This window comes from Zeus faber, assembly GCF_960531495.2.
Source record: "Zeus faber genome assembly, chromosome: 19".
In the NCBI taxonomy this organism is placed as follows: domain Eukaryota; kingdom Metazoa; phylum Chordata; class Actinopteri; order Zeiformes; family Zeidae; genus Zeus; species Zeus faber.
In genome coordinates, this window is record NC_137206.1 from 1,048,067 (window position 1) to 1,070,566 (window position 22,500).

A 22,500-nucleotide genomic window follows, 5' to 3' on the forward strand; every position below is an offset into this window, starting at 1 on the left:
GTCGAGGAGATTAGCATTTAGACGGCGGGGTGAGGAACACGAAAAGGTCTGGTAATGAGCTCCGCCATGGTGATTGGCGAGATTATGATTATGAATTTGATTCCGTCCTCCGTCCTCCAGTCTTCTTGGAGTGCCTTTTAAATCCACAAAAAGGTCCAGAAGAAAGGAAAGGGAGTAATAGAATGTCAGAGTGGACGGCGCTCCTCAAGGGGTCCCGCCCTGCCAGGCGCTCCTCAAGGGGTCCCGCCCTGCCAGGCGCTCCTCAGGGGTCCCGCCCTGCCAGGCGCTCCTCAAGGGGTCCCGCCCTGCCAGGCGCTCCTCAGGGGTCCCGCCCTGCCAGGCGCTCCTCAGGGGTCCCGCCCTGCCAGGCGCTCCTCAAGGGGTCCCGCCCTGCCAGGCGCTCCTCAGGGGTCCCGCCCTGCCAGGCGCTCCTCAGGGGTCCCGCCCTGCCAGGCGCTCCTCAGAGGGGTCGCCCACACCATCTGCAGGAGGAAGCGGCCAACGCTCCAACCACTCATTACATCCCAAAACGTTTCACTTGGAGTCAAGTTGTTCAAGTTCCTCTTTGGTCCTGAAAACAAAAGAGAAAATCACATCTGGAAGCAGCTGGAAGCTGAGATGTTTGCAGGGAAGGAATGATCAACAGCCATCCTCCCGTCCTCACCCCTCATCCTCCCTCCCTCCTCCCCTCCAGAGAACTACCAGCACACGGTGCTGGAGTCGCTGCCCGTGCACTCGGTGGTGGCCCGGGTCAAGGCGGCCGACGCCGACGTGGGCTCCAACGCTGAGATGGACTACAGGGTGATGGAGGGAGACTCCCCTGGCGTCTTCAACGTCACCACGGACGAGGACACGCAGGACGGAGTCATCGTCCTTCTGAAGGTACAGCTCTGACTGGGTTGGACTGCATGCACAGATGGATGGATGAGACAGACAGACAGACAGACAGACAGACAGACAGGCAGGCAGGCAGGCAGACAGACAGACAGACAGACAGACAGACAGACAGACAGACAGACAGACAGACAGACAGACAGACAGACAGACAGACTGATAGATAGATAGATAATAAAATAATGAAATAAAAAAAAAATATATAACTTCATAATTAATTAAGAATAATTCATCGTGATTGATTATTATTATTATTATTATTATTATTATCATTATTATTATTATTATTATTCATCTAATTATAATAATTGGCTGAATCATGTAATTAATCTGGATCAGTTATTTAAATTCTTTAACAGCCCGAGAAGATAAATTGCAGTTATGTATTTTACCACGAATAAATATTTTCTCTTACTAAGCGGTGCATGGAGTTATTGAGCCACACTACGATTTGATTGTTGAAAAGGGAAACACAAAATAATCTTTATAAAAATGTATTTAATGGCCAAGCTTGTTTACATGAACTGCTGTATTCATAGATGGAAAACACTCACATTAAACAAACATGAATATACTGTATATAACTATGACATTATGCTGCGGATTCCCCTCGCCATTCCTGGTGGACCTTTAGGGGGCCCGCCGACCGCAGTTTGGGAAACCCCCTTGGATATAAAATGAAGCCTTGCGTATTCAAACCATTGTAATTTGATTGCTGATTTCAAAAAGTATAGTTGTCAAAAGGTTGTTGCACTTTGAAACCTTCCAAAAAGATACAGAGGTTTTTCTTCATGCAAAGGTAGAAAGTCTTTTTGTTGTGGATGTTCTGGGGCGACGGGGTTAAGTGGACATTTTAGTTCTTTCTCCAGAGAAAAGGACAAACGGCCTCGGCCTCAATGTGACAGGTCGTCGCCGGAGAATTTGGTCTTTTTGTTTGTTTTGCTCCAAACCTCTTAAGAGCCACAATATAGAGAGACCTCCACAATGAGGGCGTCGCCTCCGAGACGCGCCGCGCCTTAGTACGGGTTACGGCGGAGGATCCCGAGGGCCGACAAAATGACAACGTGTCTGGGAAAACAACACATTTAATTCAGGAGGACTTGACTGGACCTTCTGAGAGTCGATGGTGTGGGTTGAGAAACGCTTCATTCTGCCGCTTTCATTCTCATTCACCAGGAATTTGTCACGGTGCGTTTCTGTTTCTGCACAAACAATTAACATAAACAAAAGGTGAACAGTCTGGGAAATAAAAAATAAATCCACATCCTAAAAGCCAAAGATACAGAAATATCCCAAAATACAGAGAAATAGCCAAATGCAGAATATACAAAGTGCTATTTCCAAACACAGCATATGGCGTTTGAAGGCAAAATGCCAATTTCTGGGGAAAACAAAAATCGAGAAATTTCGAACAAATTATTAAAAATTTTCGTCATGTGTGAAAATTCTTTAGAATCCACATCTAATCTCCTGGCCTCGTCCCACGGGCCCCAAGGGCCCCAGGGGCCCCAGGGTCCGCAGAGGCAGCATAAATCACAGTGTGGTTCGGGCTCCATATTTACCAATGAATGAAAACAGCCATCGAAGCCACTTTAAAATCGATGTTTTGAAACTGCTTTTTTCAGTGATAAAGCTGTTTTACACTTAATCTGAGACACCGTGGCTCTTCTTTCTGTTTCACTCAATGAAAGGCCACGAAAAAAAGCACTAAGAAATACCCTTTAGAGCCAAATGTTTGAAAATATTGCCAACCCTTTCTTTGCATATTTTCATATTTTCTTATTAAAAATATATTATTAAATATTTTGTCTTTTTTAATGCAAAATTAATTCATAAAATATATGATTGAGGGTGAACATGGCACCATTGACATTTAACACATAGGTCATATATGTGTGTGTATTGTGTATGTAGCAGTTTAAATTAGCTTCCAACAACGCCGCTTAGCAACTGCTTAGCAGCTGCTTAGCAACGGTGGCTCCTAGTCGTAATGTCGGATAAGAAATTCAACGCTTCACAATTTTGGACGAAGACAGGGCTTATAGCAGAAGGGAGGGGCTATGCGCAGAAGGGAGGGGCTATGCACGAAGGGCGTGGCAATGCACAGAAGTGCGGGGCTGTGCGCAGAAGGGCGAACTCATCGAAAAGGATAGGTGTGTTTTTTGTGCGGAATCTGACTTTTCCATGGAAATGAATGGACTTTGAACGGAGTCAATTCACCTCTTCTACCTTTTCTGCTCTTCCTTCCTCATCCTCTTCCTCTCCAGCCTCTGGACTTTGAGACGAAGAGCAGCTTCTCTCTGAGGATCGAGGCCACGAACCGAAACATTGACTCCAACTTCCTGAACGCCGGGCCCTTCAGCGACACGGCCGTCGTCACGGTGACGGTGGAGGACGTCAACGAGCCGCCCGTCTTCTCGTCCCGGCTCAGCAGCATGCTGGTGTCCGAGGACGCCAGGGTGGGGACGTCCATCGGCAGGGTCTCTGCCCACGACCCCGACACAGCCAACAGCGCCATCAGGTGGGCATGCTAGCTCAGTAGATTTTATTGATCTTCATTTTTTTTATATTGATTTGGTTTTACAGCAGATGTTGACAGAACAGTGCAAGTCAAAAAAAAAAAAGATTAGATGATGATTAGATTTTTCATCTTGATTCATCCCCAGAGTGTCACAACAGCTCACATCAGATCAAATAGGCAATAATATTAAATTAATAAAAATATAAAAGAAATTGGAAATTGAATTTTTAATTTCAAGATAAATAAAACGGTGGCATTATACAATACACAATACAATACAATACACTAACCCTAACCCCTAAAAGTACGTACTAACCCAGCAAACCTTCAGAATCAGAATCTGTGGGGAGGAAACAGGAAGGAATTTGTCATAGTGAGGATTGCTGCATACCAAAAGTAAAAAAGGGTACGAGTGAAAAACGACACGCATTGTGTTCACAAGGGTCATCTGGTCGGAATATACCTGCCTTGTCAGAATTTACATATGCATTTGCAAAACCGCGAATTACTGTGTATGGTTGGGCCATTTTACATGGCGCCCCCTATTGACATTACCAGCCCTCTTAAGGTCCACGTCCAGAGCTTCCAAAACAGTTGACCTTGTTTTGGAAGCTCTTAATTACTGAGGTATAGGGCTTCAAAGGTGAGCTCTGGTCCTGGTTCAAAGGTCAATTTCTCAGTTTAGGCTCTACTGAAATCTCTCAAACGTATATGTTAACCTAAAGTCTGAGACCTTTCCACCAATGTGTAAAATAAAAAAATCGGATTTAATTCCGTGAATGGTCTTGGAATCTTCACCTGTAAGTCCACTGCGGCGGCAGGTTTGGATTGTTTTTCCTTAGTTTGGTTGTTTGTGTACTTTGTCACCCATACCTTCTTTTCATTTTTAGGTTTATAACAATATAAATACTTTGCCCATGAGGCCATTGCATCAAGATACATAACCAAATGGCACAGAATATAGTTGTTGTAGTTTTGAGGTTTAGGATTACTGTCAGGGTTTTAAACATTTAGAAATAATTGCTTAAATATTACAGAATATATATAATCATTTTTTACTTCTGTAGAAGCCACAAGTCCATATGATATCAATTTTGTTTTTAGGAAAACATGTTTTATTTGTCACCATGGAAAAGTACTACCCTACCCACAGTCTTAAGTGGAACAGTGACGTCTCTGATAGAAAAAGCCAAACCAGTATCCCGCTTTTGTTTTGTGCTTGCTAGAACAAAATATAAACCCATGCATAAAACATTTTAATACATCCATGCCCCCCCCCCACACACACACACAAGTAGTCGGGTAATCGTGCTCAGGGACACGATTCAATGGATTCATTTTTGTGACTATGAGCCTGAGTTGAGCGGCTTGAGCGTCCACTTCCCCCGCACCCTGGGGAGTGGTAAGACCCTTCTACACTCCTGCTACACAACACGTGACATGGCACAGGAAGCAAGGGGCTTTTTTTGTTTAGTTGAATTTGGAATTAAATAAATCTAAAATAAAAACACTGTTTTTATTTGCTTTGTTTGGAGACAAAAGAAATGGCTCAGATCATGCTGCGGGCACTGATATGGCGTTGTATTCTCCTCGCAGGCTGTAATGTTGCTCGCGTGAGCAGAGATAATCTGCGCAAGATACTGTGATACGCTCACAAAAATGATACGCTCCTCTCTACATCCGCGAACGTGCATCTCATTTGCGCTCACGGATTTTGGCGCTGATATGCCGTCCTAAGAGTGCTTCTGAAACAATTGCCGCCCGCATTTTCACGGCCCGGTGGCAAAGGCCCCATGCCCGCGGCCCTGGCGCCAATCTGCGGCCTGGTGGTTGGGAACCTCTGTGATGGGGTAAATAGAACTTAAAGGGGGGGGGGCAGAAAATACCACCGAGGGGGAAAAGCCCCCTCCGGCCCCCTGGTGGGGCTGGGCCCGTATGAGATCCTCTTAGAAGGATAGGGCAATACCTCCAATATGAAGCCCAATGACCCTTCTACAGCCCTGGTTCACTTATTCAACTCAACGCTCACTTTTGCCAGAACTGTACCAGGGATGTACCGTCCTGTGAAGCTCTTTTAGTAAGTAGTAAAATACTTCCATTTTGGAGTGGTATCAACTTTAGTGGCCAAAGCTACTCCACTCCACTCCACGTCGTCTCCAGATGGCAGCAGAACAGAATGTTTGGACTCTTGAAATCCAGCTCCCGAGTGGCCCGGACGCAGCCTCCGCCAGATGGAGGAAGGACTCCGAGGTGCAGCATCTGCAGAAAGTGAAATGCCATCTTGAAGAGGATCAGGACGCTCCCTGCGGAACCTCCGGCCCCCACAACGCCACCGCGGCATTTAGGACTCCAAGCGAGGCGCGGCGATAGTCAATCTGTGCGTTCATTGAATGAATATTGTCTGGGAATCACGCTGGCCCGGTTGGATTGTTGCTAATCCTAATCAGAAAATCAAATTGCTGCTGCATTGAGCTTGTAAATTGCTCTTTTTTTTCCTACTGTGGCCATTATTAGCATCCACGCAATATATTGCGCTACATCTGTCGAAATTAGAATTATTGTGAAACTAATGCAGCCCCAAGAATCACATTACCCTGCAATAATACCCTTTGATTAGAGGCTAATTGAAGTGGTAATTTTTCCTCAAGAATGAAAAATTTGTTGCTTTGTGAATTAGAAAGGCCGTGATCTGCGTTCGCTGATGAGGAACAAACTGGGCAGTAAGCATCATATGTGACACAGTCTGATGCTTTGAGTCCCAAGCAGAACAAGATCACTTTTTTCATTTTTTATTTTTGCACATTAAGAAAGTGCAGATTGTAAGCATTCAAATGATTTGTTGTACATTGAAATACATCAGAAACTATTTGAAGAAGATATGCTTATTTGAATGTTGGTACACCTGGTCTCCTGGAGCAGAGGAAACGCCCCAAAAATAGTTTTTCACACTTCAGAGGCAGGTAAAGGGCAGGAACAATAGCTGTTAACTCCACCCCCAACCGGCCCCACCCACTTCCCCACTAGACTGCTACTAGGATATTAATGCTTTGTAATTTGTAAAAAAAACAAAAACCATGACATCTGATATGAATAGAACAGTTTAAGATAAAAAAGAGTCACTGAAATGCAAAACAAAGCTATATAAAATACAATTAAAGTGTGTAAAGTGTGTAGATTACAAAAAAAAGAACACATGTAAATATCTGATACTCTCCCAGGTATTTTTTTATTTTCCGTTTATATGATATTTTAAAAATGTTTCACAATTCCAAAAAATATTAATTAGATACTAAAGCTTGTTATTTTTTGTGCAGAACAGGTATAAACAGTATTTTTAACCCATAAATAATAATTGTAAAATAACTTATTGTAATACGACCTCACAGTCAGACCAGTGTGTGATGCCTTGTGAACCTGCCAGGACAGTGGGTGCGCTCCTTTTCAGCCAGGGCACCTCCTGACGAGGGAGGAGCTTATGCTATGGCTTACATGGAAGGGGAAACATTTGATGGCGGCAGGAGACGACGACTTTAACAAACAACACAAGATTAAACTGTAAAACTTGACAACAAAAAGAAGGGCTCCATCACCCGGCGAGACTGGCTTTCCTGGGTTCCTCCAAAGTCCCGTTCGGGGCTGAACTACACAGAGCTTGAAAGGATCACACAGTCCCAGCACAAACAACACGTATCGTAGATATCAAACGCACCCGAGTACAAAGCAGGTGTTGCGGCAGACCATAGTACTGTGATCCCGTAGGTTGTTCTGTGAATCTTTCGTTTTGTAGACACTTTCTTGGTGGTTTGAGTCCTTTCTGAGACAGTGGCCGGCGTTTGTGTGGTTCCCAAAACACGTCTCTGTTGACGCCGTGTTGCGTCGGTTTATGCGAATGGTTTCACCCCAAACTCTGAGAAAACATCCAGAGAAACAAAACAACTGACAAAAACAAGCTTACTTTGCTGACAAAATGTATACGTTTTTAGTCATCCTAAAACTGTTGTTTGTTACTAAGTGGGTTCCTCAACATTTAAACTTTCATAATGTGAAAAAAATGAAAAAAACATTGAACAAACCAAAATGTTATGATGATTTGTGGGACTTTCCATTTCCCAACTTGGCACACCTTTGACCAGAAGCTGTCACATACATTCCCAGTATTTGTAGAATTGAATGTGTGACAGAGAACACCAGCGTCCACCAGCGACTGTGTTGTCAACACTGCTGAGCACCCTGACTTCCCCTTTCCAAATTTGAAGGCCACTTATTTGATCAACTAAGCTTGACGCAATAATATACAGTTGCACATTACGTTGGTTGACGTCTGACTTTAGTTTACTTAGGTTTTGCAGTAGGAACATACAGCCCCATGTCATTCAGATGCAGTTGCTACGCAGCAACTTCTGTTTTTTACAATAAACTCCCCTGAAAATGAAATGACAGCAGCATCAAGTTCAGGTTTCATGTGTGACCATCGAAGATACAGTCCTCCAAGCCACAATCAAATGAACCCTTCAAATGTGAAGGAAAAGCAAACTAATGCTTATATATACAGTATATATACGTATAATGCACATAATATTTAATATATATAATACACAACCAAAGATGAACCCTGAACTAACGCTGAGCTCAAGTTAAGGTCTGAAAATGAACTGGAAATAAATTCTTTCAGCCTTTATGTCTCAAGTTTAGATTTTGTTATCTTAGAAATGGTGTAATCAGGTCGTATAGTTGGTTAAGACAATAAGACGTTTAGTCAAACCACATTTATCTACTTCTGATCTATTATGTATACATTCACTTCACATAGATTTGAAGTATATTCTTGCGTACACCATAATATCACAGATTCAGAAGTACACTCAATTATTTCCTTTGAAGTACAATGAATCAAAGATAGTACACTCATGGTATTTATGTCAGTCGTTTGGAGTATTCTCACTTTAAGTATACTTGTGTGGCAGTTCCGCCTGCCAGACACCACCCCAGTGGCTTTCTCAGGGCAGAGACACAGGCAACGGTGTTGAAAGGCACCAGTTTATCATAGAGCGTGGGCCAGAGGGAACAAGCCCGCAGCAGATGGACACATGTCATGACAAGGGCTCCTCTCCTGTGTGTGGGGACGAGGGATTAAGCCCGTGCTCGTTGAGCGCTCTGATGAGCACCAGGTGTACAGCCACCCTGATCCTGGGCCCAATTACTTAGATGCAAGACAGGTGTGGCTGCTTAAACCACACCCCCCCACACCACAACTTGTAAACCAAAAAGTTCCAGTTTAGTCCCAAGGAGTGACGGTTTAAGTTCCCCAAAATAATATATGTTTGAACTTTAACTTAAGTATAGTTTAAAGAGTATACTTAAAGTCACATGTAATGCCTTAAGTTCAAGTTCCGCGAATATTAAATATTGAAATTCTTAAGAGTGACGGTGTTGCAGGTACTCCATCGACCGGAACACGGACCTGGAGCGTTTCTTCAACGTGGACGCCCTCAGCGGAGTGATCAGCTCGGCCAAACCCCTGGACCGCGAGGCCAACTCCGTCCACAACCTCACCATCCTGGCTATCGAGAGCCGTGAGTACCTACTAACACCCCAAATACATAAATACTACCGTTACACTCAGACCTCTCATTTCAAATATAGCCATCGAGAGCCACTAACACCTGAAATACAAATCTTGAAAAGACATCGCTCATTTTAAATGTGGTTTGGAGAAAATGGTCTCATTTACCGTTTGTATGTAATGTTATACAGTATGTTATAATGTTAGAACAAAGTTCACAGATGAATACATGCAAGCCATCCATTAATATGGATATGCATTTATTCATAGTGGATATGGTAACACACAATGTTAATCATTTGATGATATATACATAAGTTATTTACTTCATTTTAAACTAGTGCTACTATAGTAGTAATAGGTAGTACAACTATAATGCAAACATAGGTATGGTTTTAATGACGTAATTATTACACAGTGGTACCTGCACTTACGACTGCATCTACTTACCACTAATCCAAGATACTGTTGGCGTGTCGGGGCCAACTGCAAATCAGTCAGCAGCCAGTCAGCAGCCAGTCAGCAGTCAGTCAGCAGTCAGTCAGCAGTCAGTCAGCAGTCAGTCAGCAGCCAGTCAGCAGTCAGTCAGCAGCCAGTCAGCAGTCAGTCAGCAGCCAGTCAGCAGCCAGTCAGCAGTCAGTCAGCAGTCAGTCAGCAGCCAGTCAGCAGTCAGTCAGCAGCCAGTCAGCAGCCAGTCAGCAGTCAGTCAGCAGTCAGTCAGCAGTCAGTCAGCAGCCAGTCCGCAGTCAGTCAGCAGTCAGTCAGCAGTCAGTCAGCAGTCATGGTGTGTGCATGTTGTTTGTGGCTTATGGATATTTTCTTCATATTTACTGTATGTTCTGTGTATTTTGTTTATTTTCACCTTTCATGATTTCATAATTCATATGGGAAAAATTGCTTCGACATACGACTGTTTTAACATACGACCGTTCATAAAGGAACCAATTACAGTCGTAAGTCCAGGTACCACTGTATTAATGCCATTTATGGTATTTACTATTTTTAAGCTTGGGGTTCCAATATTGCAAATATGTAGTATGATTTAATTTGTTTGCTTCGTTTTTAAACAAGATTACAGTAATGGTAATATTGGAATGGCATTCATCAAGTCATTATCATATATATATGATTGAATTAAAGTTTTAAGAGAGGAGTTTTGATAATAATGAAATTGAAATGGTGTTGATAACATCATTATTATCAAAATACGATTGAATTCTTGACTCACTTTTGAACGAGGTTCCAATAACTCTAGCTTGTCAGTTCCCTAGAAACAGTGGCTTCCGGTCTCGGTGTTGAACCAAAATTTGCCGCAAAAATTGAACATTTCAAGGCACCCGGACCCTGGTCAGACACCTACCTGTCTTTGTTGCAGCGGATCAGAGATTCTTCGCCACTTTTGATCAATTGTTGTCTTTTTTCAGTCTCAATGAATCAGAAAACAATTAAACAGCGGCTCTGGCCCATTTCTGCGATTTGATGCAGTTCGTGCTTCAACCCAGCCGTTCTTACTGTAACGTTTTACTTTCCACATAATTTTATTCCGTGACACGTTCATCGCCTTAAAATTACACGCCGGGAGCAATTCTGAGCAAATCAGATTATGAAGGCGCCGTGATGCGATCATGTTCCATTTAGCTTCCTGTAACGAGCGAATGAGGTTAGCCTACGGTGATAGCACGTTGATAGCTGGTGTCGCCGGGTCAAAGACAGACAGCTCATGACAACATTTAGTCTATTGACGTTCAAAGCCACAATCCTGTTACATATTACTCTAATTGATATGTTTTGAAGTTGACTGTGAAGACGTTTCGTCGTTTCCACTTCTTCAACGAGTTTCTGCTTCATGTCGTCGTTACTTCAGCGGCCTCGGCAGGGGCCTTGCGCAGATGCAAAGACATCAGGAGCTTAGCTCAAGCAGGGTGGTGTAAGAGAGGAGGGTAGGAGAGCGGCGGAGATGAAGATGAAAACGTTCCATAAGGAAACGGAGTAAAATGAAATAACCACCATTACCATCGCCGTTACTGTAACCAAACCTCCATCATGGCTTAGTGCCACTGGGCCTCGCTGTTACCTATGTTTTGATGTCGGGTACAGTCCACCTCTACCCTGAAACCAGCGCCATTCGTACAGCCCCTCTACATATGAGCTTCCACCAAGATATTTGACATTACGTGACACATCTTGCAGCGAGTGTAATGACTTAAGATGCAGTCATCTTGCTCAGTGAACGCTCTTCAAGTTGCTGCCGTGTAGAGTTCAACTTTGGTGAACTTTCACTGACATTGGCAAAATCATGAAATGGGTGCAATGGCTATTGTTCATTAACAATAATCAACAATATCTCCTGGTTACTGTCAACCAATAGCAATGTCTGTTGGTTGCCATGGCTATCGGTCACTATTGGTTGACATTTGAATGGGCGGTCCCATGAGAGAATTGAAAATTTGGTACAATTTAATCCATTTCCTCTGCCAAGCTATAAATTGCTACGCAAGAGAACGGCTGCGTTGTGGGACCAGAGTCAGATGGTCTCATTATCTTTCCTCAATGTGCGTGGACTTTGGAATTTGCACAGCTCCCTAGCAGCTCTCCAGCTGCTTGGAGGTACGAGGACGTGGCCCTGACACGTGAGGAAGGCGCGTCCAGCGGCCTTGAGCCGCTCGGCAGCCGCTGTTTGTTGGAATTCATTTGGATCCAGAACCTCGTGGTCGCCTCTGTCCTTTCTTTCATCTGGATGAATCACGACTACCAGTTCACCACCACCGCCACCGCTGCTACTCCCATGCCACTCCACCCAACGCCCCCACCACACACACACACCAACACACACACACACACACACACACACACACACACACACACACACACACACACACACACACACACACACACACACACGCACACACACACACACACACTCATTGCACGCTCACCATCCAGCGAGCAGCCGCCAGGGTCGCGGCAGGGCTGTCGGGGAATGTTAATTCTCTGGTGGGGCGGACGCACTGACCTCCAGGCCTCCCTGGGCCCTGGCGTGCGTGCGGCATGCGTGGCAGGGAAGCAGGGATGAGAAGGAGGGAGGGATGAGGAGGAAGCAGGGATGAGAAGGAGGGAGGGATGACGAGGAGGTGCTGACTAAGACCTGGCGCTCTGGCTCTCTTTCCCCACGGCACAGCGATGCAACGTGGAAGGTGCTGGTCTCCTGGCAGCTCCAAGGACGGGAGGGATGGAGGGATGGAGAATGGAGGGATGGAGAATGGAGGGAGGGAGAGATGGAGGGATGGAGGGATGCTGAATGGAGGGAGTTTCTCTTTAGATAAAAATAAATATAGATTACATTTATGTTTTTTACTCAGCCATACTAGTAATCATGTGGCCACTTAGTCTTTTAGCTTCACCGGTCCTGTGCATAGAATCACCCCATTCTACGTATATTCTGTCGTTTGGTATTATTTGGCAAATTATTTTTTTTTTATTTGGCTCGTTTTCGTTCTTTAATTGGTGATTCAGTTGTAGTTCTTTATTTGAATTTTCTTTGTATATTTGTAAATGTCTTTTTATTTTATTATTTGGGTATTTTATCTGTTTATTTTGCTGTTTTCTTTTTTATTTAGCTATTTTTTTAGATTTGGCAATTTATGCATTTTATTCATCTCTTTTTGTTTTAGATTTCTAGATTTTTCTATATTTGACTATTTGCCTTTTTGGCAATTTTTGCTCCTTCCTATTTGAATACTTTTGTTTAAGATTTCAATATTTTTGGGGATATTTTACCAGAAAGCTTTATATATAAATTTATGTGCACAGCAATGCCCCACAATGCGTTCAACGTGACTCATTTCTCTCCGTTCGTCTCTCCGTTCGTCTCCATTCTCTCCGGTCGTCGGGACGTTTTCTTTCCACGCCTCAATCTTGTTGCTCATCTCGCCTTCTCTCCAACTCCGACGACAACAACTCTGTTGCCCCGGGCGACCAGCGTCCTTTCTCCTTCTTCCATCATCATCAGATCGTCGTCCGTCCCTGAATGTCCGGTGTCACGGCATCACGGCGTCCTGGAGATGCCAGGCTCAATGAATCACAAAGCAGCGATCGGATGTTTATCCGTCAGATTGGATCAGATCGGTTCTTTACTCACGTTCGGGCAGAAGATTCTACCAGATCCAAATCTATATCCATATCAGGTCCATATCCAAATAAGATCTACATCCATAACTATATCTATATCTAGATATCTATATCTAGATATAGACATATGGATATATTTATATATCCTGACTAAGATCCATATACAGATCCATATCAATATATCCTGATCCAAATCCTGATTCTGATTAAGATCCAGGTAAAAAAACAGAATCATGACAGCAGCATTTTGTTTTGTTTTGTTTTTGGCATTGTTCCCGTCGCCGCGGTTCCTTTGTGTTCGACCTTTAGCGATTAATTAAAAATCAAGAGGGACGGAGAGAGAGAGGGAGAGAGAGTGATGGATCAATATTCCATAAAGTGGGCGAGTGAATAAACCACAAAGGTTGGAACAAAAAGTGCTGGAAAGAGAGTTGGTCCAACGACGAGACATCAACATTTCCCTCCATCCCTCGTTCTCTCAATCCTTCTCTCTGTCTTTATTCAATTTAATTCAAAGCTTTATTAACATGGGAAACATGCATTAACATTGCAAAGCAAACGAAAGACAACATATATAAATAGAACATAAAATATAAATGATGCCATCAAAAATCTATATTGAATATATACTGTATATACAGTATATACAGTATATACAGTATACAGTATATTTATACATATTTAAATCTGAGTGAATGTTACCGAAAATAAAAAAAACATTTCTTAAAAAATAATTCATATAAAGATACATGGGCCTATAGATAACCTCAAATTACAACAGATAAGTGTAGTGTAAATAATGTAGTTCAAAAATAAATGTAGAGATAAGTGAAGATGAATTTAAAACATTGTTGTTCAATATATTAAGCTGGGTATACACAAATAAGTGAAGATCGAAAAAATTGACAAAATACTGTATAAATACAAATAAGGATATGGACAAACATGCAGATAGACTCTTGTCTTTTTTCTCCTCTCACACTCTTTCCCTCTCCTCCGCCCTCCAGATGACCCCACCCAGATTGGGAAGGGCGTGGCCCTGGTGACGGTGCTGGATATCAACGACAACGCCCCGGTGTTCGCCATTGACTACGAGACGCTGCTGTGTGAGAACGCCAAGACTGGAACGGTGAGGGAGGCAGCGGGGATGGATAGACAGAATTTATCTTTTATTTTATTTTAAATATGTTCGATAATGTACAATAATGACCACAAGAGTGTAGACACTAAATCTAACAATAAAAAATGGTGGATATGTCAGTATACACAGTATATATATATCTATATTTATTATTTTTATTTTTTTGTGTCTATAGACAATCCAGTATTTTCACTTTATTTAGCTAGCTATAAGAAATTCATTGTATCTGCGTTATATACTGTAGGTGCTCCTCTATATGCATTTTTTTTGTTGGTGGCGGGGTACGCCACATGCACAAGGTGAATTAACTAAAGCAGCATGGCTAGTTATGGTCAGTAAACTGTCAACATGGTGGAGCATTCACAAAAAAGAACAAAATATACGAAAACAAACGAACAAACATCTAACCAACGAAAGAACAAATTGAGCAGCTACAGTAACTACATAACTGAACAAATGAATGAACAACTACGAACGAACGAACGAACAAATGAACGAACGAGCGAACAAATGAACGAACGAGCGAACGAACAAATGAACGAACGGACGAACGAACAAATGAACGAACGGACGAACGAACAAATGAACGAACGGACGAACGAACAAACGATCGAACGGACGAACGAACGAACGGACGAATGAACAAATGAACGAACGGACGAACGAACAAATGAACGAACGGACGAACGAACAAATGAACGAACGGACGAACGAACAAATGAACGAACGGACGAACGAACAAACGATCGAACGGACGAACGAACGAACGGACGAATGAACAAATGAACGAACGGACGAACGAACAAATGAACGAACGGACGAACGAACAAATGAACGAACGGACGAACGAACAAATGAACGAACGGACGAACGAACGAACAAACGATCGAACGGACGAACGAACGAACGAACAAATGAACGAACGGACGAACGAAGAAATGAACGAACGGACGAACGAACAAACGATCGAACGGACGAACGAACGAACGAACGAACGAACGAGCGAACGAACGAACGAACGAACGAACGAACGAACGAACGAACGAACGAACGAACGAACGAAGAACGAACGACCTGACTCAGTGACTGACCCTGACTGACTGACTGGCTGGCTGACTGGTTGGCTGGCTGGCTGGCTGACTGGCTGACTGGCTGACTGACTGATTGACTGACTGGCTGACTGGCTGACTGACTGACTGACTGGCTGACTGGCTGACTGACTGACTGACTGACTGGCTGGCTGGTTGGCTGACTGACTGACTGACTGGCTGACTGATTGACTGACTGGCTGACTGGCTGACTGACTGGCTGGCTGGCTGGCTGACTGACTGACTGACTGACTGACTGACTGGCTGGCTGACTGACTGACTGACTGGCTGACTGACTGGCTGACTGACTGACTGACTGGCTGACTGATTGACTGACTGACTGACTGACTGGCTGACTGGCTGACTGACTGACTGACTGACTGGCTGACTGGCTGACTGGCTGACTGGCTGACTGACTGGCTGACTGACTGACTGACTGGCTGACTGGCTGGCTGGCTGGCTGACTGACTTAAAAGTCTGTTTCCAGGGATCAGGATCTGGAGACATGAGCGCTGGCCTGTATGACTTGTGATTCCACGCCGGCCGTTCGTCTCCTGGTGCGTTTTGGGAAAAGGAAAAAAAGAAAAGCAATCAGAGGCAGAGGAAGGGAAGGAGGGAGCACGGGCCACGATCCTGCTGATGCATTACTTCAGGCAGCTCTTAAACATGTTACTTGCATTCATATTTCTCTGTTGTTTGTCAGCGCTCGCAGGAGGCGGCGGCCCAACAGCAACTGATTTAATTTGCAGATGTAATGTTTTTATTGTTTTTTAGGTATTTCAACACGTGCATTTTCTTCTCCTTTTGTGCATGAAAACACGGGAGCAATGTTTCATATTTCATATTCCCAACGTCTTTGCAGAGCTGCTGTTTCCTGCTTAATGTTTGTTTTCTGTTTGTTGCTGAACCAGATGTTACCCGTGATTTTTTTGGTTGCACTGTCGGACAATGTACAATTTAAATATAAATATAAATAATAGGGAAATCTGTCTGTCTGTCTGTCTGTCTGCCTGTCTGCCTGTCTGTCTGTCTGTCTGTCTGTCTGTCTGTCTGCCTGTCTGTCTATCTCATGCACCCTGCTGTATAGGGTATGAGCCTTCAATGATAAGGTAAATAAGAAAAAATATTTGATACAAACATATGAGACCCTTCTCCCCACACGCAGAGATAAGTGTGACAGTACATTGTCCATCATTTGTTTGGACGTGACACAGACACCTCCAGTCCTCCAGTCCTCCAGTCCTCCAGTCCTCCAGTCCTCCAGTCCTCCAGTCCTCCAGTCCTTCAGTCCTCCAGTCCTCCAGTCCTCCAGTCCTCCAGTCCTCCAGTCCTTCAGTCCTCCAGTCCTCCAGTCCTCCAGTCCTCCAGTCCTCCAGTCCTCCAGTCCTCCAGTCCTCCAGTCCTCCAGTCCTTCAGTCCTCTGTGCTCGTCCTCCACTATCGCACTGTTTGCATTTGGACCAATCCATCCATCAATTTCACCCAAATCGGAGAAAAACAGCAGGTCATTTGCTCCACCTCCCCCCAAACGGCACCTGATGAATGAATGAATGATGGAGCAGGAGCCGGCGGGGGCGGGGTGTAGGCTCCACGGCAGCACCATCAGCAGGAAACAGGCGTAGCAAGGCGATAATTACTGCGGTGTTAGTGATGTGGTAGCTCAGCTGGAGCTGGTTCCCCAAGGCCTGGAACGCCTGGAACGCCTGGAAGGGCTAAAAGGAAAGGTACAGGCCTGGAACGCCTGGAACACAGGACCGGCTGACAGCAAACACGCCCCCCGCCGCCCATTCTGACACCGCCCGTACACCACCCGCAGACCGCCGCCACGTCACACCCATCCGTTTAGACCGGCGGTCTGTTCTCAACGTGGGCTCCGTGCTCCCCCCAGGGGTCCTCCGACAGGTTCCCGCGGGTCCCCAGCTAAAATGATTCCCAGTTGAAATTCACCACAATTTCATTGACAAGGCGTTAAAGACAGTTACAGCCACATGAGTTGTAGATATATTATATATTATATATATTATATTATTAGTTGTCACTAACTCACGAAGGCAGCTACATCTAACCGGTTGCACGTACTTCAGTCGTCTTTCGAGAAATGTTAGTTTTGAAGGAATTGTAGAACTGTCTTCATTGACTGTCCACGGGGCATCGCTCGGTTTGTGTTGAGTTGATCTTTTTTGATTTTAATTCAGCGCTATTCAAGCTTTTCTGCACCGCCCGGAGAATTCAAGGATTTGACTTGGACTAGACACAAGCAAAGAAATGCGTTGCATTCAAAGTAACGTCGTTGGGAGTGAGGCAGGTCGAGCGTCACATTCAGTCGGGGCTTTTCTTTCCGATTGGCAGGAGGCCTTCTCTTAACGAGAAGCACTTTGAGCCGCATGTGGTGTATGAAAGGCACACGAAGGTTATGATGGTTATTATCGCCGCTCTGCCGCTGACCGCATGTGAACGCAGCATAAAAGCCTCTTCACAGTGCTTTCCAAGCGTCCGCCGCCGGGAGAAGTTTTTCTGTTGAATCTCATATTCACCGGGTGGAAAAGACTCAGACGACGGGTTTACAACACGGGGAGCTCGGGAGATGGAGCGCCGCCCGTTTGCTTATGTCACCGCGGACAGGAAGTGAGCAGCAGCAGCCACTTCCCTTAATGGTCGGCCAAACGAGGGCATACGGCTCATTGATGTTAATGTATATTTATATTTATATTTATTTTTATATTTATATTTATTTTGATATTTATTTTTGTATTTGTATTTATATTTATATTCATATTTATATTTATTTTTATATTTATATTTACTTTTCAATTTATAATATTTATATTTAAATTTATGTTTATATTTAAAGATCATTATTTCAACGTGTTTGAATCCAGTTTTGGGTGAAGCCTCCAACTAAAGCGCAAGGAGGGTGGAGCGCAGGGAGGGTGGAGCACAGGGAAGGTGGAGCGCAGACAGAGTAATGGATTGAGACACAATGCAAATTCCACGTTTTTACAACCTGAAACACACACACACACACACACACACACACACACACACACACACACACACTATAAAAAGGAGGTTGACATTTCAATTTGGAAACAGCGTCTGAATCACAACGAGCTGTCAGCTGCCTGTTAGTCAGACTGGGAGCACTGGTCAGCTGTCAGCCCTCCACCAGGCCTCCACCCTCCGTCCCTCCACCTTTCCTTCCCCTCCATCAGCCCTCCACCCTCCACCAGCCTTTCACCAACCAACTAGCCCTCCACCAACCCTTCCCCAACCCTCCACCAGTCCTCCACCAACCCTTCCCCAACCCTCCACCAGTCCTCCACCAACCCTTCCCCAACTCTCCACCAGTCCTCCACCAACCCTTCCCCAACCCTCCACCAGTCCTCCACCAACCCTTCCCCAACTCTCCACCAACCCTCCACCAACTCTTCCCCAACTCTCCACCAACCCTCCACCAACCCCTCCCCAACTCTCCACCAGTCCTCCACCAACCCTTCCCCAACCCTCCACCAACCCTCCACCAACCCTTCCCCAACTCTCCACCAACCCTCCACCAACCCTTCCCCAACTCTCCACCAGTCCTCCACCAACCCTTCCCCAACTCTCCACCAGTCCTCCACCAACCCTTCCCCAACTCTCCACCAGTCCTCCACCAACCCTTCCCCAACTCTTCACCAACCCTCCACCAACCCTTCCCCGACCCTCCACCACTCCTCCACCAACCCTTCCCCGACCCTCCACCAACCCTTCCCGACCCTCCACCCGTCCTTTCCCAGCTCCCTAATTAAAATGTTTCCCATGCACTCGTTTTCCCTCGGCAGCAGCAGCGGGGAAATACAACCAGCTCCGCTCACCAGACGCCTCCACCTCCCAGGGAGCATTGTCATCCACCCGCCCCCCACCCGCCATCCGCCCATGGCGCCCATTGGCTCGCTCGCTGCCGCGACAGGGGGACAAAATAATAACGTATCGGTTGCGAGTTGCGGCCAGGGGAGGTTTGGGGTTTGGAAGCTCCGTCTCTACGTAGCTCCGTGGCTCCGTGGCTCCGTGGCTCCGTCACTGCGTAGCTCCGTGGCTCCGTCACTGCGTAGCTCCGTGGCTCCGTCACTGCGTAGCTCCGTGGCTCCGTCACTGCGTAGCTCCGTGGCTCCGTCACTGCGTAGCTCCGTGGCTCCGTCACTGCGTAGCATGGATTAAGGGAGAGCAGCTTGGAGCAGCTTGGGCTCGGACCAACCTGCCGCTGGGTTCATGTCTTTTTTCTCTTTTTTTCCTGTGTGTTCAGGCCTCATTAAGGCCATGCAGCCGCACGCTGTCTCTCCGGAGACTCCACTTGTTCCGGATCATCGGCGCGTCTGTCTTCTGCCGGAACAATAATTGATGTTATGATGGGGTGCAAGTGCCTCTGGGTGGAGGAGTGGGGGGAGTGTGTGTGTGTGTGTGTGTGTGTGTTAGAGCTCCTCAAATCTATACAAACAAACAGGTTTATGGTCCGTTTGATCACAGGACTCGTCATAAAAACTCAATTTTACTCCTTTTTTTATGTTTATGGAGTGTATACGTTCGACCCGGGAAATCATTCAGATTAAAATTGTTTCTTGTTTTATTTGGATCGTTGTTAAGTTGTGCCAAGGTAGCCGTTGTTGTTCCTGGGGTCAGCATAGCAACGCTATAAACGAATACATTAAATCAATTTACATAGTAGATTACTGCAAAGTTAAAAATAAGTGGACTGGGTATAACACAAAAAAAATATTTAACAATAAAATAAAATAAACAACAACATAACAATAATTCTAATAATAATAGAAGATGAAATGGAAATTATGTTATTATTACTTTTATGATTATGATTATTATGTTTATTATTATTATTATTATTGTTATTATTATTATTATTACTACTATTATTACTATTATTATTATTATTACTATTATTATTATTATTATTCATGCATATTGCATATAATTAGAGTGATTATTGTTATAATGCCCCACTTTTCACAGCGCTTTCTTCGATTGAAAGGACTTTTTTGTTTGTTTTTGACCCTAAAATTGTTTTCTTGCTTTATTTTTTTACCCCAAAAAACATTTTAATCCTCAATAATTCCAGGATTTCATTATTTTAAGTTGTTTTTTTTGATGATGATGCAAACTCATTGTTTTTAAATGTTACCTTAATATTACTACTATGTAAATAAACGTAAATACAAATAATATAAAGAAGAAGAATTTTTGACCAACACACATTCTGTGGTTAAAAAAAACAACCTTAACAAGGGATAAACCTTGGTAACCTTTGGTTACCAATTTTAACTTTATCTTATTTTTTTTACCCTTTTTTTGCACCTCCACTGTTTTACTTTTCTCATTAATTTCAGTTTCAAGTTAATTCTGTTTGATATTAACAACAAAATATTGAAGTCAAATTTGGATTTGAGGGAAATGACCTGTGGTGTGATCCATAACCTTCTAAATGAATTGAAATGAAAATGCGTGATCCAGACGCCGAGCCGCTCTCCTGGCGGAAAAAAACAAAACTGATTTCTAGTATTTGACATTTTTTCTAAATAGATAAAAATAAAGCGAACACATCAACACTCGTCAGTTCACCAATTATCAGCTGGTTGAAGGTGCTGAGTGGAGGTGGAGATGAAACGACAGGAATGTCAGAACGATGAGAGAGAGAGAGAGAGAGATGGAGAGGGAGAGAGAGCGAGGGTATGTAAACAAATGCCCCGCCCGCGACCAATACTACACAACACAGTCGCCGTTTCTCAATACCAAGTACGCAAAGTCCAGACTTGCGGACTTGGTAGTTGAGACTTGGCAAGTTGGACTGGGGAGTACTGAATGGGGAGTACTGACTGGTTTGTACTGACTGGGGAGTACTGACTGGTTAGTACTGACTGGGGAGTACTGACTGGGGAGTACTGACTGGGGAGTACTGACTGGTGAGTACTGACTGGGGAGTACAGACCGGTGAGTACTGACTGGGGAGTACTGACTGGGGAGTACAGACTGGGGAGTACTGACTGGGGAGTACAGACTGGGGAGTACAGACTGGTGAGTACTGACTGGGGAGTAGTGATTGGGGAGTACAGACTGGGGAGTACAGACTGGGGAGTACAGAATGGGGAGTACAGAATGGGGAGTACAGACTGGGGAGTCCAGACTGGGGAGTAGTGACTGGGGAGTAGTGACTGGGGAGTAGTGACTGGGGAGTAGTGACTGGGGAGTACTGACTGGGGAGTACAGACTCCAGGGGACGGGAGGACACAGGACGGTCATTCTGCCAAATGCATTGTGGGATACTTGTCTGTCCCAAGTCCATACAAGTCACCACCCATGCATCCTCCATAAAATGGGAGGAGCAAGTCCACATCCTGGCTTTGGACTGGACTTGGCTTGATGCATACTTTAAATCGGAACAGTACTTGGGCTGCGACTGATGACGCTTCACAAGTACACAAGTACAGACAAGAACACACATTGAGAAAGGGCCAGTGTGCTGGGTTGACGTCCCTCAATCTGCTGGAATCAGTTGTAGTTGTGTTGTCACCATGAAGGACCCACTCCAGGGTTCTGTTGGAGATCGATTCCCGCGTTCACGCCTGCCCAAAGGAACCACCCCTGGGGTGAAAACGCACCAGGGTTCATTCCAACGGACTAAAGACGCTGCATGTGAAGGCTCCTCAAGCTCCTCAGACCAGTTTGGGGACTTGGAAGTGGTTGAGCGTCGGTGCTTGAACAGCGTCAGACGGAGGAGCTGTCAGCTTGTTTTTAAAGTTGGGCCGTGTCCTCTGCAGCTTTCTGCAGCTTTCTGTAGCTTTCTGCCGCTGACGCCACAAGTGTACGTTGATAGATGCATTATTTCCAATTCTGTGACATTAGTTACGTATTCATCCATCTGTACTCGTCCGTACATCTCTTCATCTATTTATTCATATGTGTGTTTATTCTCTCTACGGCCAAACGCTTTCATTAATTATCAACACCACTGAGAAGTGAGAGAGGACTTTACTGAACATGTGAAAGCAGATTTTAGACTTTTTAGATGCATGGATGGATGGATAGATAGATAGATAGATAGATAGATGTATAGATGTATAGATGTATACATAGATAGATGTATAGATGGATGGATGGATAGATGGATAGATAGATAA

At 44.6% G+C, this 22,500-nt stretch overlaps 1 protein-coding gene across 1 annotated transcript in view; it reads left to right on the top strand.

Moving 5' to 3' along the window:
* Positions 1-22,500, top strand: part of LOC307244631 (cadherin-7-like) — a gene marked incomplete at both ends in the record, with an annotated part of 143,361 nt that overhangs the window by 92,951 nt on the left and 27,910 nt on the right. Inside the window, 4 exons of the mRNA XM_080019885.1 lie at positions 695-882; positions 3,162-3,415; positions 8,852-8,988; positions 14,114-14,235. Coding sequence (XP_079876011.1) covers positions 695-882; positions 3,162-3,415; positions 8,852-8,988; positions 14,114-14,235 — 701 coding nt within the window. The remainder of the gene's footprint in view (positions 1-694; positions 883-3,161; positions 3,416-8,851; positions 8,989-14,113; positions 14,236-22,500) is intronic.